At 38.9% G+C, this 26258-nt stretch overlaps 4 protein-coding genes across 12 annotated transcripts in view; 3 read left to right on the forward strand and 1 right to left on the reverse strand.

Annotated features, from left to right (window-relative positions):
- The first annotated feature begins 37 nt into the window (after positions 1-37).
- Positions 38-8561, forward strand: LOC114878349 (CKLF-like MARVEL transmembrane domain-containing protein 4). Of its 7 annotated transcripts, none has more exons than XM_029192066.2 (6): positions 38-395; positions 1314-1474; positions 1741-1914; positions 2191-2289; positions 2377-2461; positions 8187-8561. In XM_029192066.2, exons 2-6 carry the CDS (start codon positions 1337-1339, stop codon positions 8330-8332), a joined length of 642 nt encoding a protein of 213 aa, XP_029047899.1. In that variant the 5' UTR covers positions 38-395; positions 1314-1336; the 3' UTR covers positions 8333-8561. The 7 variants fall into 7 exon arrangements, with proteins under 7 accessions (XP_029047899.1, XP_029047900.1, XP_029047897.1 ...); XM_029192067.2 differs by having other exon boundaries at positions 38-299; XM_029192064.2 differs by having other exon boundaries at positions 38-556; positions 8187-8560.
- LOC114878348 (extensin) lies at positions 3593-12379 on the reverse strand. 2 transcript variants are annotated; one of them, XM_029192061.2, is made up of 4 exons: positions 12298-12379; positions 9925-10061; positions 4498-5202; positions 3593-3957 (listed from the first exon to the last, which is right to left on the reverse strand). In XM_029192061.2, the coding sequence occupies exons 2-4, from the start codon at positions 9958-9960 to the stop codon at positions 3631-3633; spliced, it is 1068 nt and encodes a 355-aa protein (XP_029047894.2). In that variant the 5' UTR covers positions 9961-10061; positions 12298-12379; the 3' UTR covers positions 3593-3630. The 2 variants fall into 2 exon arrangements, with proteins under 2 accessions (XP_029047894.2, XP_029047895.2); XM_029192062.2 differs by lacking the exons at positions 9925-10061; positions 12298-12379 and adding exons at positions 7379-7516; positions 8133-8161.
- LOC114878347 (glycosylated lysosomal membrane protein-like) lies at positions 12371-14735 on the forward strand. Of its 2 annotated transcripts, none has more exons than XM_029192060.2 (6): positions 12371-12530; positions 13035-13292; positions 13359-13562; positions 13641-13871; positions 13948-14240; positions 14316-14735. In XM_029192060.2, exons 1-6 carry the CDS (start codon positions 12459-12461, stop codon positions 14485-14487), a joined length of 1230 nt encoding a protein of 409 aa, XP_029047893.2. In that variant the 5' UTR covers positions 12371-12458; the 3' UTR covers positions 14488-14735. The 2 variants fall into 2 exon arrangements, with proteins under 2 accessions (XP_029047893.2, XP_046142430.1); XM_046286474.1 differs by lacking the exon at positions 12371-12530 and adding an exon at positions 12583-12742.
- Positions 14736-15328: 593 nt separating this feature from the next.
- Positions 15329-26258, forward strand: part of LOC114878344 (sodium channel protein para) — a 34419-nt gene continuing 23489 nt past the window's right edge. Inside the window, 5 exon segments of the mRNA XM_046286476.1 lie at positions 15329-16763; positions 21883-21960; positions 22037-22607; positions 23786-23963; positions 25928-25960. Of these exon segments, the coding sequence (XP_046142432.1) occupies positions 23817-23963; positions 25928-25960 (180 nt within the window). The 5' untranslated portion in view covers positions 15329-16763; positions 21883-21960; positions 22037-22607; positions 23786-23816.

Consider the following 26258-nt stretch of genomic DNA (forward strand, 5'->3'; position numbering starts at 1 on the left):
CATTATAAAGTCTTTCTTACAGCTCGTCTATGGATCATACAGACCGTACCTACATACGGCTACTTGCATACCACGTTTCATAATAGAACCGTTTGCAATAGTGTGGCCTGTTTCGAAACGCGTTTGCTGTTATTTTTCTTAGCGTTTATACATGTATTCACTTTTCTTAAAAAGAAGTTCGAGCTTTTTGTTTTTGAGTGTTTTCAGGACGGATAACATTCAGTTTGTGTATAGTAAATAGACAGTATTGAAAATATAATTGGGTGTTGGGTCAGTCTGTCAACTCAGGTAGAGTATATGTATGTATGTCATACACACAGAAACGATATCTGGGTACATATTCGTCGTATGATCATGCAAGAAATAGTAACAAAAAAAAGAACAAAACGATTGAGGTAAACATGAAAGTAAACTAGCTAAGAAAATATAGCGATGACGAAATTATTTTAATTGCACACCGAAGAATGCCGACTGATTTTTCCCGCAACTTCGTGCTAATTGAACGGTAGAAGCTACAGGTCACGATTATTTTGAGTTACTATTGATTGATAAACAGGTACATACATGAGAATATTAAAGCAAATACAATAATTAGTATAATCTCAAAATATATCGTTCTGTTAGAAAAACATGTATATTCAATGTACTTTGTTACATTGTTACATTTTATCATTCATTTTTTCATTTATTCGCTATCGTATACTACATGTTTTATATATTCGTAATTGGATCCGGAATTTCAACCGCGATAATGTATCACACAATCAAATCCACCGCCCACATGCGTAAATACGTGTGCACTTAATCTAACGCAAATATTCCTTCTCCGGTGCATTACTCTTCGTTGTTCGTAAGATAGAAAGCCTGTCATTTGCTATTTCCAGTAGAGATGATCTCACGCTGTAACATTAAGTAATTCCTATAATATGTTGTTGGAATATGACATAATTTCGTTGAACAGCTTCAATCCAGGACCGAATGTAAAACGATTGTTCGTTGTTATCTGCGACGCAACGCGTTTACGCCTTTTGCGCCTGTAAGATAGCTTGTAATCGACCCGGCGCGGCGGGCTTTTTTCCTTTCCTCTCTCGTATCATTTAACTGCGATTTGTTTTATTTAATACGTTAAGTACAATCACCCACGTTGAGCGTATAATTTATTATTAACTTGTTCAATAGAACTGCTTTATAAAGTAAGCGAAATCATAGTTTGTCTGGTTTTATCAAGCGGTTAAATTTCAACTTGAACAGTAACAAGTTTTAATGCTCCAATCTCAGATTTTAATTCGATATATGTATATAATATTTTTCAGAGTGACCAAAAAAGAAAAAAAAAATGGTGGACCACGGATTTCCTGGACAGCATACTACCACAACTACAGTAACTACAAGTACCACTACTACACAACCAATTATCCGATTTGATCCGTCTTACACGAGAACATTACCTGGAATTCTTAAAGTCGCTCAAGTGGTGAGTTTATTATTAATCGATAAACTCCTTGATTTTTTATATCAATCGATCTTTTGATTATGATCGCGAGTTATGAAAATTATACACAAGCGATATACATAAATAAAACGTTGCGTGTGTGTGTGCGCACGCAATCAATACATATACATTAGCGTTTATTATCTTTTCGTTATCAAAGTTAATTCCATGGAACGGTTTACTGAAAAAATGAAACGTCATTAACATTTTTAATATGGAATTAACAATTTATATTTCTTTTTTTGTAGATTTTGAGTCTTCTAGGATTCATATGCATCACAGTGTCCAGCCAAAGCAGTTCCAGTCGTGGAGGATGGTTCAATACCGTGGCGATGGGTGGTTTCTGGTTCACAGGGATATTGCTCGTTTTTTACTTGTTTCATATCGTTGAAAAATTTTCGAAAATTCCTTGGATAAAAATTGTGAGTCACAGGAGAGGAACATTAGCTTCTCATGCATGATTATTTATCCGTCATCGATTATATTAAAAGTCCCGTGATAGTTCCAGAATAGGAGCTCGTTAAAAAATTAAGACGCAAGTTATTTTTGTAAGGAGGTGAAATATTGATCTTGGTCGAAGTAACCGGAACGTTTCGCACTAGAATATGCTATATACCAAATCGAGTTTAACGTCGTTATTATTTAACATCTTGTAATTTGTTTGGAGAAGTAATATATGTCCGCATTGTAATTTGCAGGAGTTCATATTTTGCTCAATTTGGACTGCTTTCTATTTGTTAGCTGCTGCTCTGGCAGCAGATTATGCTAAATACGTAGAAGCTTTTGGAGTTGCAGCAGTAAGTTTTATTTAATTCGTAATCTGTTTTATCTTGAGTCTGCTTTTCTTTTCTTTCTACGAATTTTATTCACATTTTCTTTTGTAGTTCTTTGGATTCTGTGCCATGGTAGCTTACGGCCAGGACGCTTGGTTGAAGTTTCAAGCAGCAAGGAGCGGTGCTTTAGCACAGGGTCAGTACACTCCCAAACAAGTATCAACAGTTACGAGTCCAGCGTATTAATTCTAAACAGATAATTGTTCGATAAACATCGTACGAATCGACCATTTTGAAGACATATCTCGTTGCTTTTATAAGAAGGATTTCTTTTCTATCTTTCTTGTTATACTATTTGAACGTAAAATGCTAACAATAAGGCACAAACTAATCTCATTAATTAACATTGCTATTTTTTTTTTTTTTTTTGCTAAAGTATGCACGTATTCACGTACATACGTTTAATCGATGTCACTGAATCACTGATATTTAATGATCTTATATACATATACATATATATATATATATACATATCTGTATTATAAGTAAGATGATATACAAATACGCATATTTTTTAATCTCTTTTTCTTTATACATATTGTTAGCTGGTTATTCATTGTGTATTATGTCGTAAGGTTTTAATATCTGTTGATATTGAAATGATATTTTTGAACAGATAATATATACAGATACATATGTATATCTATTGGTATACATTTATAAGCAATATATATGTTCGATCAGTATTGTGTTCATACTATATGAATCGTTGATATATACGAATATTTGTACTTGTTTTGTATTTAATTTTCGAACAATGACGATTTTGTCGTTTCGCGTTGCATTCCAGATTCTAGTAACAAATGGATCAAATGGTTATCTTTATTTATTTGTAATTGTACGCGCCACAAGAGAAAGGAAGGTGTACGTTTTCAAGATATACATACAAGTAATGTTAGTTAGACATAAGAATCGCGTTTGTTATAATTTAATGATTTTCATGATATTACGCAACGTATCACGTATATTTTGTGATCTTTATTCGATCGACTCGATACAGGTACCTACATTTATATGTACATGATATTAGATACATACTAAATAATTCTATTTAACAAATTTCGAACAACACGAAGAAAACGCAACGACGATAGTTACGATGAAACTTGTACTACTAAAACGTTACTTAAACGAAATAAATTATTGAATGTTTTTTCCCTGCAAATAATTTTGTTGGGCTTTTTTTTGGCTTTTTTGGCTTTTTTCAAAGAAAAACCAGAAATTATGTAGCTGTGGAAATTGTTTTTGGACAAATTTTGATATGCGTTCTCTTCAAACGAAGAAAATATTAAATTGAAAGTTTCTTTAATTTCTGTGAACGTATTTAGGCCTGCGGCCCTGTTTCTTACCCATACTAGAAAGATCAATGGTTTTGCCGTCGGGGAGTACTAATTTGTTTTCTTGATAATCAACAAACCCGTTTTCTTCATCTTCTTCGCGTTGTTCCTCGTCGCATTTGATGCCAGTTTCGTAAGTGTATTCGCGTCGAATACCATCCGGATCTATGTAACCATATTTACCCCTAGTGATGCAATCGATGCCAATTAGTTCTTCTTTGTAAGATCCATCATCGTTCTCGAAGCCCCAGGTGATTGAGCCATCCGGATTATCGTTACGATACCGTCTGATAATCTGTTGCAAAACGCATTAATGTAAACGCATGATATGCGTATGATTTGCTTAACACCGTGCTTGATCTCTGTTCGTGTACCATTCGATATCGCGCTCTCTCCTGAGATTACATAACTGCTACAGGTTTCGTGCTCTACTTTTAGGCAACATCGTTAGAATCGCTTAGATAATGTCAAGAATTTCATTCGCAAAGTACTTTTATATATGTATATTATTTTCCAAAGGATTTTAACGTTCGTATACTGTTTCTTAAGTGGGAGAGCCAGATAATCGTGACACGATTAGCAGGGTGTAGTCAGGTTCCAAGGATTTCGTTTGATTGATTAAGTAACTATATATGTACAGATCGAATTCTTAGGAAACTAAGTTGCGAAATCGGTATATCAAGTTTCTATAATAAACAGGATATGACGAAAGGAAAGGGAGAGCCAGGGAGATTGATTGTCATTTATTTGAATTTTCAGGACCTACGTTAAACGTAGCATCGTCGTCGTCGTCGTCGTCAACCCTTTTCCCAAATGAACCCCTGAATGTACTAACCTGTGCAACTGGCTTCTTTCCACGACCATCGAAAGGTTGTGATGTTTTCACAGGTTTCGTAGGAGGTGCCTTAACTTGTTGTTTGAACGGTTCCTCTATCGGTTTCCTGGGTTTGTTCGCTTTTGGAGGTGGTCTGTACTGAACAGGTTGTGGAGCCGGGGTGGCTGATACTCCACCTCCTCTGCCAGTTGATGGTGAAGCTGTTTGAAGTGGAGGACGATATTGTACTGGAGGTGATTGAGCTGATGGACCAGCGGAACTTCTGGATACTGCCCCTAGATTCGCTATGGCACGTGGCACGTTTTCTTCGCTATCTTCTTGACTTTCCGATTGCTCCTCGCTCAATTCCGAATCATCGTCTTGCTCGCGTTGAGATTCTCGGTTTCGTGCATCCTCGTCTGGTTCTTCGTTCACTGGCTTAATATGCTGAGGGAGATTTTGTGCTGGTCCAGTTGGCAGATTGGGGGAGTTAGGTCGTAGGGGTTTGAATGGTGCCAGGGGCCCTGGACCAGTTCCGATGGGTCGTCGTGGACCGGTAAGTCTTTGATTCGCAAGCGCAGCCTGCGTTGGAATAGCTGGTCTAGCAGATGGCAATCTTTGGAAGCGCGCTGATCGCAAGGGTGCTGGTAAACCCTTCGGTGGCGAACCACCCTCTATGTCTTGATTAAATTGGGCCGAAACCAACACGGCGACGCATGCCAACAACTGTAAGAAATAATTAAGAAAAGTTAGGATCTGTTCGGCTAACGTAAAGACCTCGAGCCTTTTCACGGTGCTGGCAAGCAGGTTCTTTCTTTCCTGTTGTTATCTCTGAAATGCCAACTGTTCGTTACATGTACGACGACGACGAGCGTAGCATATTCTGGAAATGAAATTGGCTTTCTCTTTTCTCTGGCTGGCGTGCCACGATGAATTTTACGCAAAAGCAACTCGAGGTACAGCTAATTATCTGCATACGTCCAGTCTTACCGAGAAACTTGCTGGCGTAAACGAGCACGTTTGGACCGGTGGTACCGCTTCCACGGGTAGAACCAGTCGCGAGAACCTGTTATATCGGGATCGAACGAATGCGAACGAGAAATAAGAACAATCGAATCGCTGTCGTGCCAATAAGCGGTGATCCGATACCAGACCGAGTCTACTGGTAACCCCTTCTAACGCATAGAAATCTTATTACTCTTGCTCTTGCAAGCTCGTTTCCTTCGATAATAATTCCCCGTTATACAATACATGTAAGAATATGAAAATACCGGTCGCTTGATTGCTGTTAACGTAATTTTCTTCACACTTAATCAGATCAGTCGATAAGAGGGTGAAAGGTACACCATCTTGGAAATTTGAAACATCAACAGGAACCAAAGAATATTTGAAATCAGTTGAAACTTTTGTTAGACTTTAGTTGCGAAGCGTGCTGAAATTCAACAGAAACTTATTGTTAGTAGTCTCCCCTTCTCCCTCGAATGGTTAAGGTTCGATGGAAGTTCGAAAAAGTTGAAATGTTGTAACGTTCGTTAGGGTGCTGCGAACACGTTGTAGCCACGGTGTTGGCGAAGTTGTGGCTGTATCAGTGATCGTTATATCCTCCTCTACAATTCCTCTACTCCGCAGGAATGCACCCAGTCTCGGGAGAGAAGGGAGAGACAGGCGAGCCGAATGAACGTGAATTTGTTTCTTACGGGATTGCACTTCGTTCCAAGTCGTGGCACGCGTAGATATTTATAGGGAACACGACTAAAAATCTATTCGACTTTCTTACTCGCCACTTTCACTCGACCAGAAGCCGACTTTGCCTACAGCCATGTTTACGGCTGTATACCAATTTTCGTCCTTCGTGTCCGAGCATCGTAAAGAATGCGTTCTTTTCCTTCCCTTATACATACTTACTCGTTTCTTCGTTCATTCATTTTACCTTCTTGTACTTTCACTTTCTTTCTTCACCGATAATGTTAAACGTCGATAATAATTTCTTCGTCGATCGTTCCAATTTTATCATGAGCGTCACGTTTTTGCCATCGCTACGTGACGGTTTTAAACGATCAATTTTATAGGTTTCCAATGAGTATTGGAACGATAGTAACAGCTTAATATGGTTAAATTACATTAATGGGTACTCTAGAGATTTCCCCACCATACAATAATTTGATATTCTCTATGCGATCAAAAGCAAGAGCATAAACACCGGTAGGGCTGATCGAAAGGAATGTCAAGTATAAAGGAAACTCTATAGGTATGTAAGTCGATACGCTTCTTGTAAGTTGTCTAAAAACTTGCCAGCCAACTTGGACTCTCCGACTAAGACTAAACCATTTCTCCCCTTTTCTTATATGTATCTCGTACAATTTTTATGGAAATATATTATAATGAAACGCGATCAACATAAAATACACGGTTAGAGCTTTCAGCAAAACAAGAATTTTCGTGTTACAATTTGCATAAAGAATTTCGATCGTTCCGTCGTTACGGATCGTAAGCATCGAAAGTAATTTATTGTTTCTCTCCTGTTCGATTTTCTATCGCATTTTGAATTTGTTAATATTACAAATGTTTGAAAATTGAAATACACCAGAAGAAGAACGTTTTAATTAACTTTCAACTTTCTTTGGTAGCGTCAGCCTCGATTCGTATGGAGATTTGAATTTCGCGCTTCGCGGACGTCACTTCCAGATGCACCGATTTCTGCGTTCAAATTTAAATCGTTCAACTTTGATCAATTTGTAAAGTCATTGATTTTTTCATAGGAATTTTTTAAATTCGAAATCGAAGCGTTCAAGATGAAGGGACCGCGGCAAATTGAAAACCCACGCTTCCCGCCGGGGTTCTACCTAGCCAACGAAAGGGTTAAAGGGTTGGCAAAGAGGAGAGAACACTTTGAAGTACTCACGATCACCGCGACGCGCATGGCCGTATAGTATCCCGTATCCCGTGTCCCGTGTCGCAATGGTGGTCACTCTGGGTGTGGTGCCGCCGCGTTTATGCCTCACACTACCTCGAACGACTCCCCGTCTCCGTCTTCTTATACCTATATCCCCGTTTAAATTCTTATGGTACGAGCAACACGCAGGCCAACTTTCCATCGGCCAGCAGGAATTGTGTTCCGTGCGAATACGAGATCGCGAAACGATTTGGCCCTCCGCGCCACCCGGTGTACAAGCGCATTCTTTCCTTCCTCCACCCAACTCATTTTATCACTATCCTGATACTTGCTTGACGATCATCTTACCTCACGCGTTCCCCCTGCTCATTTCGTTAATTAGTATTAGTAATTAGTAATTAGTATTAGTATTGCTCAAGTCACCTTTAACAAACTTGGCTATTCCCCGGAGCACCAGCTCCTGTTTAGCTCAGTTACAGCCGTTAAACTCGGAGCAATAAATATAGCGGTAAAAATAAAACGCTACTTTTAGAGAGTTATTTAGAATTACCTAAGTGTTACATCGATCTCACTTTCCATCATTTATCATAGCATTTCACGTTTTCTCATACTAACAAAAATAATATTCAATTAACATTTAATCCTGTCAGAGATTCTTAGACAATATTTCAACAGTGAAACTGCCTTTGTTCAAACCAAATTTATCATGCAATATTCATAATTAACGTTAATTTTAAGAAACGATGGTTTCAGTAATCCTTACTTGATGTTTTAAAAATGATGTCTACTTGGGATAATTTGGAGCACATTATCGTAGGATACCATTCGTTTGATGGTTGCCTAGAGGAAGGAGCTTCTACGGGAATAGTTAGTGCTCGAGGCTTGAATCCAAGGTCAGTGTCGGGGCTAAAGTCGGCTGCACTAATCCTCGTATTACGATGGCAATGTATACTATACATATAGTACCTGCGACCTTATGCAGCCAGCTATAATTTACTGTATACTGCACTTTCACGTGTAACAGCGCGTTCTTCAGCGTGTTGTATCTTCGAGATAAAAACGCACCGTTGAATTCTTGGCTTGAAAACGGTGCAGAAATTGGTTTACTCAGGGTCGTCAATCGGATCTGGAGAACGTCAAAAGAAGAATTTCTTATTCCACTAATAATTTCCACTAAATTTGGACCGTAGCGGACCATTTTAATAAAAAATAATTGATTATTAAGTTGTAGAACATTTATTTATTGAGTCTAACTTGAAGAGGCGGTATCTTTTGCAAAAGGTATGCAATAATCGTGTACTCCTCGGTCGTATCGACCTTACAAGACTGAAAATGTCATTTTGATATTTTCTTGTCGAGCATTGTAAACGTAACGACCCGTAAAACATTGATGGACCTGTAAACTATGCACGCACACCAAATGCAAATGTTACCAGAACATTCTCCATCATCTGAAACCAGTTTTCTCTTCGCGTCTTCTTCGTACATCCGCAGTACCAAGCGTACTTCGTTTTCTTCGCGGTTTTCAAGGTCAACCGACAATATTTCCTTCCACTTATAAGGGAACAATTAAAATCAATAATTTTGTATGTTTATTGTAATTAATTGAGATTGAGATAAAATATAGTTGGTATATATTGTCTTGCAACAAACGAAGCATTCATTTTAATAATTACACCGATCAAACTTGTTATTCGCCTACAACTGTTCTCTTTGCATGAAATTAAAGATCATCTTGTATTCTTCTACCAATCTGTTTGACCCATAAGACGTATTATTCAATGTTTGCGCAAACTGAACGAGGCCAACTATACAGGGTGTTCTATATGACCCACGTACCTCGAGTATTTAGACGTTCAAAATAATTTCCTATTTAAAATAATAGAATAGAATTTTTTTCAGCTATGTATGGAAGGTTATGTCACGTAACCGCCCGCCATTTTGAACCTTACAGCGTGGCGCTTCTGAAACGGTGCCACCGAAAAGAAACTCGTTAATTCTGGATTAATACTAATATTTAATGTAAAGTTCTATAATTATTTGATGTAATAAATCTTCAAGACGTACTTTACAAGCTTGAAGTCGAGAAATAAAGAAACAATTAAATTTTTCAAACCCCTTCTGATACATAACTTTTTACTCGAGTACCATTCGAATCTCAAGTGAAACTTTTGTGTTGGAATTGACTCGAATTCGAGTACATATTGAAGTTGATCCCACCTCTAGGCAGTAGTACCAGCCGATGGTTACACGGCGACTACGTCCCAGGGTAAAAAAGAAGAAAGAAGAGAAGAGAAGAGAAGAGAAGAGAAGAGAAGCGCGCGCAAGGGAGAACCGGTTTCATGGGGGTTTCAGCCTCCACAAAATGATCTGTCTGGCTTGCTGCTTCGACTCCGCTTGCCTCCACTGTTCACCTCCCGCGAAAGCGTTTGCTCCGGTGCACCACCTACCTACCTACCTACCTACCTACCTACCAACCTACCTACCTACCTACCTACCTACCTGTTTCTTTTCCTCCATCTCTGCTCTCTCACAAGACCTGCTGACCAACGTACCTGATTCGACGTCAAGAGGGTTCTAACTCGCGGCATTCCTCACCGAAAGCCAGTTGGACATTCCGCGCGGGGTAAATTGATGCTAAGAGACCTCGTCGAGGCCACCATCTCGCTACAGCTGGCATCAACTTCAATATCTACAAAGAAATTCAAAAAATAAATATCGTAGACTGTCTTCAATTGCATATGTATTGCTGCAACTGGTAACCATAGATGACTTAGAATTGTCTGGTCATCGAGGGGATTATTTTGCGTTTCAAATACTTGCTGCATGTTTCATCATTTGCTACCCCCTCGAATAACATTAAAAACAAATACATATAGCGATACATATGCCTCCCTTAGATTTTTGGCTATTTTAAACTATTCGTAGATAGAATAGCTCTTTGAAGTCCGATGGGGCAGCTAGGTGATTGTTTAAAAAATCTTTCTCGGTGAGAGAAATTGTTTATTATAAAGAAAAGCGTTGATTTCGAGGTATGTATACGGTTCGAGGATGGCAGCGTCATCAAGCTCCTGAGGAGACCGGCCGATTGAACACGGGCCGCGATCGTGCCGATTCCTCTGATTGGCCAAGAGAGCCGGCGTTACTCACGGCGCAAGAAGACTCTTTGTCTGTTTTTCGTCCGGCCGACTAGCCGGCAACCGGCGGACCGCAAGTTATACGTGCAGTCGGAGGTCCTTCAGCCGTCGCGCCGGCTGCAATTATTACGCTCGTCTTCGAATTCGATCTCGGTTCGTTCGCGATTCTTTCAGACAAATCTTCCTACCAATATACGCCGCGACCATTCAACGAAATCGTGAACCGAAATCGTGATGTGCCTTTAAAATGTTTCATCGCGATCAATAACGGCGAGAGGATATCGGAGAAACGTCATCGATTCATCGGAGGTAAGACCCTCTTTCTCGGGAAGCTTTTATAACAATCATCGAAGAAAAAATCAAATTTCATTGTCTTAAGTTCGAAATTTTCTCGCGAAGAAGTACCTACTTGGGCCGTCTATGTTTTTTATAGTTGATAGTTGAATGCAATTGTAATCGAAGGTCAGTATTTTTGGGATAATTTTTCTTTTCCTGTCTTCGCGTTTTTTGAAAGATCAGAACTTTTAAGAGAAGAAGAAACCAGTTTTAGATTCAGCTACCCGGTACATAAGATGCTTGTATTCTACCGTGAATCGCCGACTTCATTCTGCGACCTTCAGCGTGCTATCGTTAAATCGTTCAAGAGCATTGGCCGCGATTGCTTTTAGATAAAGGCAAAAGTTTATAAAAAAAATTCTAAACTGAAAAAGAAAGAGTATTGAACTTCGAGTATCGCAACTTACAAAAAAAAAGAAAGTTATTAGTATGTAATGTATTTTTTTCTGGAACTTTTGTATTTGAAATTGATTATTTTTCAATAAATAAGAATATTTGTTAAAAGCAAGTACGTGAGAACCCGAAGAAACAAAGTTCCTTGAAACGCTAGACTTGCATACGAACATTTGTACGTATGTAAGTATGTGCTTCAGGCGCGGACACTGCTTCGGTCAAGGTCGCAGTCTGCAAGTTAATGCTCTTTTTACACGTTCTCTTTCCTCGGCTGTACACGGAGTCCCGGAAAGGAGCCAATTAATGTCTGCCAATGCAGATTCGTTTTGAACAATTATTATAAATAAATTATTGTAGCCAAAATAATAAAATATTTCTTAATTACTATTATTTTGAATTTTGAATTTTGAATTTTGAATTTTGAATTTTGAATTTTGAAATTTTAAAAAGTTAAGAAGGAAGGTACTGTGTCAAGGATTGGTAACTCCACCACCGTTGGCGAAAACTAACGGCCAATGGGGTACGAGTTTCCTTCCCTCGGCGCGAAATGCGGCAATATAAGGAGTGGAAAGTCCAAAGGCTTTGGCGGAAGGAGGCGAAATACTTAGTTTCAAATCTTTCTTTGGACGATTTGAAATTTATTAACTAATATTTTTATCTTATAGTAGGATAATCATAGTTGGGACCAGCGGACACCGGAAACTCATTTATAGTGCCACAGTAAGTAAGTAAAAAAGTAGGTAAGCAAGTAAGTAATCTAAGTGATCTTATTGATTAATATAAGTACTTGTTCAATTATTCAATATCATTGTTATTGTTGATAAATTTCTTTGTTAGACTTTCGAATATAGTGACATCTGTGCTAAACTTGCGGAAACTACTAACCGAGGACAATGACTACATAACCAACCTGCCGAGGACTAACATTGTCTTTGATAATTCCAGTTGTCTGGGATATATTTGTATACGTTTATCATACGTTATTAATCTTCTGAATTAATATTGAATAATTATTGAACAGTTACGATTTATTAATAATTCGATTATCCCAAAAATTCTTACCAGTAAGGATAGAATTAAACGTGGCGCTGTAGGCGGTGCTGATGTAGATCCATTTTGATTTCAGTGATCTAGCTCCTCTGACGGTCAGTGTCAGTAGCGTCACAAGTTGCAGTCGAGATAGAGGTGAATGTTTTGTTTTGCTGTTAAAAACGTCAGACAGCATGAATAATGTTTTCGCATTACTGATTTTGTTTATTACACTATTAGATATTGGATATTGCACACAGAGGACTGTAAGTAACAATATACTGTCGTTTTAATTATTAGAATTTGATTTTCACTGCGATTATTTGGATCAATGTTCTATTGAATAAAAAAAAAAAAAAAATAAAAAACAAAGGTCGCGTGTAACGTGAATCATCGTTTGATTGTTTTTATCTTTCTCCTAAAGTCTTTAGAAATTATTATTGTATCGGGGGATTGGTGATTGAATAACAATTTCATGGTAATTGAGAGCACGTTACTTAATGAGGAACACGAGTTCCCATAACCCATTTATTAATTAACGTGAGAACCCTAATCGAGGGATTAGCAGCGATATAATGTGCGGAAGTTGAAGAATAAATTTAATCAAACATTTATGCATTCGTTCGCGATAAATACGATTATAAGATAACATTGTTATTAATAAATAAATAATTTCTAGACATTGTAATTATAGTAATGTACTATTTAAATAGTGAGTTGTAAACAATATACTTACATTTTTTTATATAAAAGAATTTGCCTGGCACTAGTTACGATCATGGGTGAATCCTGACTGTGGCTCGACATGTAATGAGATAAATTCAACAACAGTTTACCTGAGAGCTGATGGTCCCAATGATACCTTACATTATCTATGGGATTTTGATGGCAATCCGTCCGTATTATTAGCACTTACTTCACCTACAGGTTTCCTTAATATAAGCTGGAATGATTTCCTTATGAATAAAAAAAATTCTGTAACGTTCACAGAAAAACCTATATATAGTTTTGGAGTAGTTATAAATAAGGTCAGTATTTATATGAGATCATCGAGTATATTACTTGTATATTAATTAAGCTAATTTAATTTCTAGATCATAGAGTTCAATGATGCGAATGACACAGGATTAATAAACATTGCTAATGTTGTAAATACAAATAATCTATATCCTATGTTTTATCAATGGGAGCGTAAGACTTTAATGCAAAATAATGACTTTGTTACCTTAGAAATGGAAGGTAACTATTACAATGATACTGCAATGAATATTAGTAGAAGTGGAAGTGTAAAACTTTCGGTAATGTATTTTGTTAATATTTCATTCTTTCAATTATAATCCACCATTTAAAATTACTTATTTCTATTTATTTTCCAGTTAAGAGGTTTCTGCTCTCTCGATCATTCAGAAATGCTGCCTCACATGTTGCATACTGAAAATTCTACTCAAATCGACATTGTTCTTGACAATATACAAACGAATAATACCTTCTCTAAAAGCAGATTTGCCATTGAATTATTAGTAGTTGGGGAAGGAAATCCTGATATACCCATGTTTGTGAACCCCAAGAAAAGTTTGGACGACGAACATACTCCAGGTATATTTGAGGTAATATAAATGACTTTTACTCATTAATCAAAGTAAGTAAACGGAAAATATATAATGTGCGATATTTTCGTTTCAGGTGGTCGAAGTTAGGACACCACCGTTCAAAAGTATGGATGATTTTCGAACTGAGGGTGCTTATTTGCAATGGGTACCAATCTCCTACACAACCGTGTCCCGCGAAGTAACAAGCGCAACTGAAACAATACAATATCCACCAATGAAAGTAACTAATCATACAGATGCTATCATCAATTCTATGTTGTACCGTTACTACGGAGACGAAGTTAATGAAATGCTTACACAGAGAATTATTATATCGTTAGGAACAAAAGGAGATGGATTTTATAAAAGAAGTTACTATTCTACATGGTAATTTCATTTGATTGTTTCGTTTTAATAATCGATATTAAAACGAAAATTAAGTAACGCTGATATCTCTTTCAGGACCTTTTTAATTGGCTATGGTACACCACCAAGTGAACGATTTTCTAATTTGGTAATTATGATCATGTCCATTGGTCTAGGCCTTCCACTAATTATTCTAATAGCAACTGGTTTATACCTTTGCATTCGTAAGCTGCCTAAACGACATAGTGATACATATTTAAGTCAATGAAAAGAATAGACGATTAGACGAAGTATGATAGATATTTATGCACGTTTAGTTGCATTTCCACTATACCACCATTAAACCTTACGAGAGATTTTCCTATATTTATACATAGCACATATATTTTTTACACGTATTTTCAAATTGATACATAAATCAATTTGAAGTATATATGTTAATGCATCGCATAAAAATTATTCTGTACAAATTTATACACCATTGATTAATAAATGATAAGTAACAGTAAATTGAAATACCTATTTTTTTTTTATAAATCCTATAATTGAATTTAATTCTTCTGGGAAAATAGAGCAAATTGTATGCTATCATAATGGCGATAGTAACTAAGTAAATGATGGTAAGATCGTAGTACAATCGCTGACCAATAGTGTTTCTTAAGGAAAGCTTTTACATGGGTGCTTTCAGAAGGGTTGATTGTTCGAAAACGGTAGGCGAATGTTTTTAGTCGAAGATAGTAAGGGTGGCGCGGTGTGGTACCGTGTTTCTCGCTATCACGGGGGTGGCGGGCGAGGTGGTGTCGGTGGAAAAGTACATTTTCATTGATCCATTCGTGGCATGGAAGTACGGGGTGTGTGAATTTACGAATCTTAACCGCGATATCAACCTCTGTAACGTGTATCATTGATAATTGAAGCACGATATTACATAAAAACGAGGTACACTACTCGGTTTTAACCTACCGATAGTGATATCAGCAGAGTGTAGTGATGGAAGAAAAATTGAAAGAAAGTTGAGAGATAGAAGAAGGTGTTCGATCGAAGGCTTTCCACGGAGGGAAACGACTACCGCAATTGTCATTGGGTGAGCACGGATTTGTAGTTGCGACACTCTCGCGCAGGTTAGTAGAGTGCGGAGGGTAGAGTCAGACCCAGCGGGTGGTTCGCGTAGAGGGTTGCGAATGGTGCGGGTATAGTGGGGTGCCTCGAAACTAGTTCCCGTTGAGTCCGCTGCGCGATATTAGCGCGTGGCGGTGCAATAACGTCCGCGTCGGGTTTGTCTAATCGCGGCAGTCTTCGAGAAGAACCTTTTCTGGCAGTAAAAACAGTGCCAGACTCGGTGTGTTCTCAGACTTGGTGAACCAAGTGAATTACCAAGTGATCGGGTATAGCTGGATACCAGGTATAGCAGGAACGAGGGATAGGAAAACGTTGACAGATGAACTAGAGTGCTAGTGGCGACCAAGTGAAAGACAGAGAGAGGGTGAGATCGTCAGGGATCGAGAAAGTGGGGTGGTTATCGAGAGAAACAACCCGATCAGAGAAATAAGAGAGAAAGAGAGGGAGGGATAACGACGACAAAGACCAAAAGACGAACGTAGTGAGAGAGAGAGAGAGAGAGAGAGAGAGAGTGAGTGAGTGAGTGAGAGAGAGTAAGAGAGAGAGAGAGAGAGAGAGACGTGCGCGCGCGCGTGTATGTGCCAGAAGGAACTGTCAGACAAAGGAAGTGGAAAGGAAGACCTTTGGTCGGTCCTTCGGTGAGGAAAGTTAAGGGTACGAAGGACGGTCTGGAAGGTAGGAAAGACGGAAGGATCGTAGTCAGACGAAGCAGCAATAAAAGGGTTGACAGTAGTAACGAAAAGGTAGAACGCGTCGGGTCTGTCCCCCAGGAAGGGACCGTCGCGCGCAACGCGATCAATTTTCGTTGCGACGCGGGCGGCGAGACTGGTGTAAAGGAAGAAGAAATGACGACTGCAGCGAGATACCGATAACCGGCCAGATAATGTTGTCGCAGAGCAAGTTTTACGCTCTCTTTATCCACTACACGTTTGTGTAGCGCGACACGGGGCGGGTCCTTGCCGCTGCGGTGAAGAACAGTGGAGTCGGAAGAGGTGGTGGAGGCGCGACGAGTACAAAGAAGAAGAAGAAGAAGAAGAAGAAGAAGAAGGGAGGGAACGTGGAAAGAGTTGTTCGCCTGGTGGAGATTCACGGAAGTCGAAAAGGACGTGCCGTTATTGAAATCGTAACGGATAGAAGGAGAAAACCAACAAGAGATACAGAGAAGAAAGAAGAAAAGCGAAAGGGACACCCAGAGAATACAAAGAGAAAGACAGAAAAAAAGTTTGTCGTCGTACGGTGTTCAGTTAACAGTGTCGTTGCTTGACAGTGTGCTATTCTTGCCGAAGCTGAAGAAGCAAGGCCCGCGGAGGTATCTCAGAACCCGCCCCTCCTCGACGTCGCAGTGCCTCTTCTCCATTAACGCTACGTCGTGTTTCTTTTCGTTCAAATCGCGACTATCCACGCTATTGGAGAAACTCCTCGACCGTAAGTGAAACTTTATTAGATTCATATTTGAAATCAGAAGGGGGACAAGTCTGATCCAAACGAGTGGAACAGCTTGATCGTGTAAACAGCGTGTAAGCTATTTCGTCGATTTTACTACTTGGAAACCGCGTGCGCTCTCCTAGAGGCGCTAATGGCGCTACCGTGCAGTTCGCAACCCCGTTGAATAATCGTTGTCGCAACGTCTTTAACGTTTCTTTCAGTCCATATTTATCTGTATAAATGAAATGTTCGTTCTTTCATTATTACTATGGATTTATAACCTTAAATATTCGATATTTTTCTTTAACCAATTCTTCAATCTATTCGTTGTGAGCATTATTAGAGAGTTTCGATTAGTTAAACACGATAGCCAGAAATCGAATCGTAAGGTGACACACACACACACACACACACACATATACACAAGTAAGTGACATACTATATATCTACGTATAGCGTGACGCGCGACTACTGTTCCATTCTCGATATATCGATCGATACTGGCTCGGTCAGGGATCAGTCAGGGGTTCATCACTAGCGATGACGATAACCGCTTGCTTGCTCTTCTTCTTTGCTCAACTCTTCTCGAGATTAGTCGCACGTGAAATAGCTTTGGTTCCCTTTGTGTCTGTGCGACGAAGGTCGTATTTGCCGCGCTCCTGACACTGCATACCTTATATCGCTCTCATACCGTATGCCGCTTTTGCTTGTGTTCTTCTGTCTCGTGATGACCTTCCTCCGCGCGAAAATTGCCGGTCAATACGACGTGCACGATCCGCTAAAGAGCCGTGCGATGGTATCGATCACCGCCTCGTGCACGCCGACCAACCTCGTCGAGAGACTTGATTTCACGAGAAAACGCGTGAATCGTATGCCCCGATTCCACGTATTCGCTATTTCAACCCGTTCACCACTGCGATTAATCGATGGTCTCGGCAATTCTTTTCAAATCACCCGCCCCGTCGATCACGATACCCGCGAAATTCAAATTTCAACATTAGAAAAACCTATCGCTACTCAATCGTACGATCTAACCTTATTTAAACTGGAACTAGAAAATTCATTCTGTTCAATCGTTTTGATTATCTTTGATAGCCATAACGTAATATGTTAAGTATCTTTAGGAGAACGAAACACGCAAAACTTGTATATAATCACAGATGTGAAATTTCTAGGTTATCTCTTCTCGCAATCCTTCGATCGGTTCCATTATGAAAATTCATACTGTTTGCAAAATACTATATTTACATTGTTTAAAAATTTAATGAACTATTTAGCTTGGTAAATAAAAGATCGATACTGTAGTCATGTAATGTCAAAGGTCGTATCAAAGTTACATTGTCTGTGCTAAAAGGAAGCGTATTTTCCTGTCCACGAGGAAAAGGATGACGTCAATGTCGATTTCTTCGACTTCGTTTTAAACGTTCCTCTCATAGGTACCTTCGTTCGAGCAATTTCTGATCGAAGCGTTACTTGTTGGCGGTTGGCATGCAACAGTTTCTAGAATCTAGATCCTGCAGTCCCTGTTTATTCTGATAAACAGTAGAATCTGCTAAGAAGATTACAGCATTAGGTTTAAATTACAACTACAAGTATAGTATCTCTTTCAAGATTCTAGATTCTAGATTCTAGAATGGCAACGCTAAATTTTTCTATTCATCCCGATTCGATTTCGGAACAGATCGGTATCTTTCGAATGCGTCATGATAATCAAAGACCTTTATAAAATCGCGCGCGCATCAGAAATGGTGAGGGTGGAAAAGGAGGGTGAGATTTTGCAGGGCAAACGTTGGGCGAGCAAACGCAACAGGTGCGATATGCTTCGCGCGATGCGACGTTCTGACCAGAAGTGCATTGAAATGAGTATGCATATACCGACTTTCTTTCTGATTTACCATATTTCATCGATATCACAACATTCCTTGAGATTTCACTACTTTCATCTTTGTTCATCTACTTAGAAATCGTCCAAAGTAGAAATGGTACTCGATGTCCGACCTTGTTACTTGTTACTTAAAGATTCCAATAAACTAGTAATTAGTTTTCAGTTGAAAGATAAGTATGTATTCAAAGTCGGTGGTTCGAGTGTTAAGTATAGAGAAAATACAGGGTTCAAGGTCCTATTGATTGCTGAAGAGCACTTGATCGAGATCACATCTGGCGTATAGAGTGGTCTTACGAAGCGTAGCTGCGAGTTAAACCGCAGGAGAAGAAGTCAGCCGTTAGGCCAGCCAGCCAGCCAGCCAGCCAGCCAGCCAGGCAAACGGGCAATCGATCGATTGTCCTCGCAAGAACGCATGGCCCTGTTCTGCGCTATACTTTAGCTTCAGATATACTTTGTCTTTTGTGGGTCACATTAGTATAGTTGATGTTGGGAGAGCAACAGTTTTGTCAATATCAATTGATTATTTCGGAAAAATGTTGTCGAGTACCATTACGAAACATAAAAGGAAATTCTTTTCTTTGTATGCCTACGATTATTTCAAGAACCGATTGTGCGATTTCTATGAAGCTTTTCTCGCATTTAAAGCAATTCTTTGGGAAGGTTTTCAAGTAATAAACCATTGTACTGTGATTATAAGAAGTTGAGAAAGAATTAAAAATATGAACAGTTTTTCGTTACGCAGGCTTCTCTTGGAAGTGATATAAAATGAAAAAAAGAATGCTCTACTGATCCACTGAAAGGTCACCATAAGATTGTCAGACCTTTGATACTTAGAGGTTTAAATTGTGCCCAGCAGCTATTACTCTATTCTTAATGGACGATGTTAAAGTAACTTTCTTCTCCTGCGGCCGACTTTTCATTTACTTGTACTACTTACAAATCGATCTCGTACTTACTAGCACAACTGCCCAATTGATACACCGATCTTGATGCAATTTTGGTACGATATAGAACCTGACAAAATATTTAACACGTATTTTTTGTCATTGGCAATCGTCCATGTTGAAAGGGTTAAAAACAACCCTCAAAGTTAGGGACATAGGAAGGAGGATTAAGAAAAGTCGAACGCGTGAAGGGATTGGATGGGAAAAATAGTGATGATTCGGTTCCGTTCCCTTGGCTGTTTTTGTCGTTTTTTAATCCTTGGCATTGGTTGTGGATGTTGCTGGAGGGATGGTGGACGGTGGATGGTGGATGGTGGATGGTGGTGGTAACGACAGTGCGGCGACGGTAGCGTCAGTGCTCGTCGTCATGACAACGTTTTTCCGCAACGTACCCGGCCTGGTTCGTGACGTCACGCGACGTCGGCATCGGTGTCGGTGTCGGCGTCTGTGTCGGCGTCGGCGTCGGGTCGCTACTGTGCCACAGCACAACGTGGAGAAAACGCTTTTCCGTTTCCCCTTTCGTTCCCGATGGCGCCACTGTGCGTTCTCAGTTCCATCAAGATGGCAGCTGTGCAATTATAATATGCACGAACTTCGTGTTTTATCTATACCCTATTCAATATCGAACTTACAGATACAATATATATTCGCGATTTTTCATTTTATACAGGTGGAATTATAAAATTTACATTTGGTAATTGCTACAAGAAGCATAGAATGATAGGGTACTTTTCTCTATGGAAGGATGCTCATCTCTTTGCAATATACATATAATGCAAAATGGAAAATATGTTGCTTATTAGAATTTTGATAAGTAAAACTTTCTCAGTGAAAATGGTCACTCACTACCGAATATGGCGTTTCAAAGCCTTGTAAAGATCGATTTCAGGATGAGCTTGTAAATCCAGATATTCCATAGAAAAAATGAAGGAACGAGCGTTTAGTCTTTTTAACATGAATCTTTTGCAACGTCGAATGCTTTTGTTGATTACTCGATGAAGGTTGATTTACCGTAGACATACCTGACCCCGTTTCTCTCTAGCCTGCGTGTTGGCAGAGTGCCTTTTTTTATTGTGGTCGTATATCCGCAGGATAAAAGCTGCAATAGGCAATTAAATCGAGCTTCATCGCATTCTATATTGTCGAATTACATATTTTTATTTTCCATAACATTTCTCATAAAGGGTCTTTAATAGAAGAGGAATAAATAAATTAGCTAAAGGTCTTTCTAAATGGTTGCAATTTGTTCCTCCTCGTGTCGCAATTAAGGTAATCGAATTAAAAGCAATTCTCCTGTTCTCTAGTGTGTCCATAGTTCGTGACCATCATTAAATTATTAGGTCATTCCATAAATAATGCAAGGAGAGGACCCTAACTTCGAGTCACCAACTTTGATGAAACTTTTTAAAAATGTAGCAAATGATTCATTTGCATTTACCTCATTTTTTGTGTAGTATTTATAGAATAATTATTTAATATTTGAAAGGTAAAAAAAAAAATTGGTATGATAGAAATCATATACCCGATTGCAATACTATAAACTAATACACGTAACTCCTTTTTAAAGCGTACGAAATTTGTTCTTCAATTATAGTTATTTGCAGCAAGGATTGAGCTTCAAATTGATATAGCATAAGCAATATTTTGTGATACTTTTATGTCATGAAACGATATTAGAATTCTAACGTTCGAAAGTCAGTGATTTAATATGCAACAACCTAATGGTTTGGCCACCTTTGTTCTTTCTCGTCTGATCGCACGTATACTCATTCTACTGGCAATCAAGCGTTCACTCTTACTTTTCCTAGTTTGCGTATAGGCGTCCGTCGTCGGTTACTCGGCGTTGGCGCCGCGACGACGACACCGATGCATAAGCGCGTGACCGAGTTCCGGCGGAATATGATCGACCGCGCGAAACTCGGTCAAAGACCACCGACACCCTTCTTCGAGCCGACTCCTGGTATATCGCAAGCTTCGTGTAAATTTTTGTTGTCGTGAATATGCGTGAACACGCCGAGCTCTTTCACCAACGAAAAAACTCGAGTGCTTGCTCTTTGCCAAAAGATGTTACGCCCGAAAGAATTTCTGCATACGAACGATTATCAACTGTACCATGAGATTTCTACGATTTATTCGATTAATTATTATCGGATTGGGTTACTTAACGAAAATATTAAAATGGAAATACTAGAATAAAAGTCGTTCTTCACCTACTGTATCTTTTATAGAACCATGTATGTAGGTCATACGAAACATAAATTTTTTCTTTTTCTTTTCTTTTTTGTTATAGATAAGTATCGATCGACTCGAAGATCAGACTATGTTATTTCGAATAACGGATTGATCGCACCCGTCGCTTCATTCACACGTGAGTATTTTGAAAGGAGTAGATATGCACCGTAGTGTCGTGATAGTAAATTGTACGTTTTTCTAACGAAACACAGGTCGGACATGAAAAATCTTGGTTCGCGTTGGACGGTCCCCGACATAGCACGCACTGCCGCAGCGCGTTCGTCATTTCTCGTCGCCATTTCGTCGGAACGAGATTCAAATAGCAAAAGCAGCCGCCGCAGCAGCAGCCGCCGCAGCAGCAGCAGCAACAGCAACAGCAGTAACGATAGCAGCAATAGCCGCGTTAGTTACAAATCAGGAAGAAAGAACGTTAGATACAGTAGTATCGGTAAGGAAAGTATCGACAGAAGGATTTGCGTCACGGCGATCGACAAGAAGAAAAGGGAAAAGAAGAGCGTCGGTAGATCGGCAGTCGACGTGCTGCACGAAGCGCATTTATCCGTCCGATCGTACGTAACGGCGTCGTCGAATCGCATCGACGGCACGACGCATTCCGAATCGACGCCCAGGTACCGGCCCCTAGCCGGCAAATCGCGCGGTCTTCAACATCGGTCTCGTCCTCGTCAGCCGCAGCCGCAGCCACCCCAACAGCCACTCTATCACACCCCCGCATCGTGGGACACGCGCACATTACACTTCAGGAACTGTTAGCACCGATCAAAAGTGAGTATTCTAAGAAACACTCTACATCTATTCCTATTAGCAGTGCACTCCTTTTATCGTCAACTACGATTTTAAGGGTGTTGTACTAACCCGACAGTTGACTGTTCGATAAATCTCATGCATAACTGATACATTTCTATTTCCGCTTATGTATATCACCAGAAACTGGATATTAGATTTCCTATTTATAGAAGCTTTTACCCGACCTTAGGTGCCACATGAATTAATGAACGCAAGGCCTTTTCAAATAAATAAATTGGTAATTAAAGATTTCAAAACTGTAGTTCATAATAAATCAAGATGAACTATTCTTCTATCACAAAGGTGTTCATCAGATTAAAGAATATTTCATCTGTTTATCTCATCCTACTCGAAGAAGCTTTGTCTCTTTTTTTGTCCATAATTTATCAGTGGTACAAGGTTCAGTAATTAAGGAATTCATTCGACGTTGGTGAATCTTATTTCAATGCGATTAAATTCGCGTTGGATATTCTCCAAATTTCGAATACGTACAAGATACATTCAAACGTCGCCCAATAGATTTCTGGCAAGATTAAAAAGAATTTTAATTCTTTCTCCTAGGTTCGTATTCTTAATTCATGCAAAAGTAAATTAAAAGGAAAAAGTTCAAAGTGGTTGTTTGTTGAAACACAGAATAACAGAATAGTTCCCGCAGTTATCAATGTTTCACACGAGCTAACAGGGAATTCTATGGTATCGTAGTATCGTCAAGTTTATCACCTAGTGTTATAGGACAGACTCGGTAAAAAGCTTCCGGAAATGTATCGAGTCCATTACAGAAATAAGTTCAGCCTACAATTTCCTTGCTCCCAAGTGTTTCACGAATATCCGTTCACTTGAAATGTCCACGTAAATATTTTCATTTATTTTATACACTATGGGGTCTCTTTGAATTTACTTTAAGTAGTTTTGGTGATTAAATAATCGTTTCAATATACTAATCAATCGTTTTGGAACGGATGCTCTGCGGGCAGACTTTACAAGTAGTATAAGCGCGTTATAAGTCAGACGGTCTCTGCCGCCAAGTGGAAGCTATCAATCAATGACGCGACGCGACGCGACGAGACGCCTAATGAATACAGCGATGCATTTCTTCTACACCCCTAATAATTACACAATAATCATGAAGGGTATTTAACAATTTTTCTGATTTATAGGAAGGTGGCTCAGCTGTGTGCAGCTTAGACAATGTCCGAAGATTCTGACTCTGTATCAGAGGAAGAAAGAAGTTTGTTCCGTCCGTTCACGCGGGAGTCCCTGGCAGCGATCGAGGCTCGCATCGCCGAGGAACATGCCAAGCAGAAGGAGCTCGAGAAGAAGAGAGCGGAAGGCGAGGTAGGAACCTAGCCATTTTATTATCAGTCGAACCGTTCAAAATCGCAAGCATCGATTCGAAAGGAATCTTTGCTAGTAATATGATATTTTTAACATCGATTTACGATCTTTCTCTTTCAGTTTTACGTAACGATTTACGTTCTCTTTCGTTTTGCTAACGTTTGATCGACGGTCACGATTTGACAGATGATCTTTTTATTCGATCAAATATTAAGTGGGAACCGTCGATTATACGTACACTAATTTTTCAGTATCCACTCAGTCTCCCACATAACCAACATGTCCTTTAACGCGTCTCCACAAGTACGTACAATACCAAGAAAACGCGACCATTGACAGTGTCACATAAACGAAAAAATCAGCCATCGGAATAATTTTTCCCGGTTAAAAAATAAACGGTCGGTCGTTAACGCGTTCCAAGTAAGACGAGTTCCAAGAAGACGCTTTTATTAACATCGATACACAGGTTGTTCTACTTTGCAGATCTCTATAGCAACACCTCGAACGTATAAGCATCGTTGTTCAGTGCGTTACAAATCTACTTCACCAATTAATATTATCAAGCACCGATTAATGTTTCTCTTAATGAACGGTATTAAAAGTTGGTTAAATGTATAGAAATATTTAACACGTGTTAATACGTTCAAACAATGGGACAGATTGATCGGTTTTAACACTGGAACAACCAATATTCATCGTTACCCACTTTTGTATTGATGAAAATGAAAAATAAATTAGCATATTTAATGATTTCAATGGGTTTCTGATTGCTTCAGTGTTAAATAAAGTTTACTTCACGGTGTTGTCCGTGACGCTCAATGGACGTTTATCTTTATTTTTTCTTTTTTTTGTGTAGCTGCAGTGCCGTTTTGCGAAATCTGTCTATTCATGTTCACAACCATATACATATATATATATATATATATATATATATATATATTATATATATATGTACAATTATATACGTAAAGCTGCGGTGTTTCATAACCCTTCCTCTTGTAAACAACCGATTGTCGCTATCAGTCGCGTTGATTGTTTTGCTTGATTTACTGCTGAACGTAGTGAAAATACATGCCTACCCTTTCGACGACTTTTGTCTACATCTTTCTATATATTATATATATATACTGTTTCTCTGTCTTTCTTTATACAACACGACTGTCGTCGAGTAATGTATTGTTTCTGTGTTACCAAAGATATGTTCCGCGTACGAGCTCGATGTCTGCAGTGTCACTATCTGTGCCTATTTCTATACGTACATACATCAAAGTATCACTGTGTCGTACCTCTCTCTCTTCCCCTTTTCTACTCTTCGTTGTATCGTAGATTGATTTATTTATAAATTTAAAAAATTAACTAACCGTGCGTAAAGTTTCGTGAAACTTTGATTAGATTTCCTGTATTTGAAAATCGGTCATTTGATACGATACCAATCTAACGTTGTAATTCATGTTCAACGTATAGACGTTACGTGGCACGTATTTCATATTCGAGACCTACTTACGATTCGATTTTCGATATTAATTAATCCCTTTTCATCGACTCTTCGATACAGCCTCACTCCGTGGCCGAGTAAGACTAAAGAGGGAAAGAGAGATTCGAGATGGTATCAATTGGTACGCTTCAATATCTATCGTATCCTCCTTTTTCTCCTAGCTTGCCTGATCCTAGCGATCCTTTTGCTTTTCAACATATCATCCGTATCGTACATAACCAGATGTATTTAACATATATTATAGTTAGAACTTATATATATATATATATATAACTCATGAAAATATGTATGTACTATTTCTGTTTTGTGTCTTCCTCACTAACTCCTTTTACTTATCTATCTATTCTAATCATTCTTTCTCAACTATCCTATCACATATGTATTAGAGAAACCCTATCAATTCATTCTACCCCTTATTCTATGTTTTTCTCTGTGTGTAACGACTGTTTCTCCGTTTCTCCAATTTCAGGGAGGTTTTGGACGGAAGAAAAAGAAAAAAGAAGTAAGACGTTACGTCACGCTAAGTAATATACCACACTCATACACGCACACTTTCTCTTTCTTTCTCTCTATCTCTCTATCATCCAAATTTCTATACCTTTATCATGATATATCTATGCCTATCTATATCAAATAGAATGTACTTACACGTGTTTCACGTACACGCTCAATACACTTCTGACATCCATCAGATATGATTTTTCATTTGCATCCGGTCGATCGGCTGACACTTGTCGGTCACTGCCCGATTATACGCAATGTCCACGCACGCGAAAACATCGATTCGCGTCGTTTATTGC

The sequence above is a fragment of the Osmia bicornis genome, chromosome 7 (genome assembly GCF_907164935.1).
Source record: "Osmia bicornis bicornis chromosome 7, iOsmBic2.1, whole genome shotgun sequence".
NCBI lineage: Eukaryota > Metazoa > Arthropoda > Insecta > Hymenoptera > Megachilidae > Osmia > Osmia bicornis.

What these genes read in the sequence shown, in the direction of transcription:
- LOC114878348 (XM_029192061.2), bottom strand. Translation starts at nt 9,960, where the DNA reads ATGCCGCGAGTTAGAACCCTCTTGACGTCGAATCAG. An exon ending in CCCTCTTGACGTCGAATCAG is followed by an intron (nt 5,203 to 9,924) that starts GTACGTTGGTCA and finishes TATTTCTTACAG; the next exon opens with TTGTTGGCATGCGTCGCCGT. An exon ending in GAAAGAAGCCAGTTGCACAG is followed by an intron (nt 3,958 to 4,497) that starts GTTAGTACATTC and finishes GTTTTGCAACAG; the next exon opens with ATTATCAGACGGTATCGTAA.
- LOC114878349 (XM_029192066.2), top strand. Translation starts at nt 1,337, where the DNA reads ATGGTGGACCACGGATTTCCTGGACAGCATACTACCACAACTACAGTA. An exon ending in TTCTTAAAGTCGCTCAAGTG is followed by an intron (nt 1,475 to 1,740) that starts GTGAGTTTATTA and finishes CTTTTTTTGTAG; the next exon opens with ATTTTGAGTCTTCTAGGATT. An exon ending in AAATTCCTTGGATAAAAATT is followed by an intron (nt 1,915 to 2,190) that starts GTGAGTCACAGG and finishes TGTAATTTGCAG; the next exon opens with GAGTTCATATTTTGCTCAAT.
- LOC114878347 (XM_029192060.2), top strand. Translation starts at nt 12,459, where the DNA reads ATGAATAATGTTTTCGCATTACTGATTTTGTTTATTACACTATTAGAT. An exon ending in TTGGAGTAGTTATAAATAAG is followed by an intron (nt 13,293 to 13,358) that starts GTCAGTATTTAT and finishes TTTAATTTCTAG; the next exon opens with ATCATAGAGTTCAATGATGC. An exon ending in ATACTCCAGGTATATTTGAG is followed by an intron (nt 13,872 to 13,947) that starts GTAATATAAATG and finishes TTTTCGTTTCAG; the next exon opens with GTGGTCGAAGTTAGGACACC.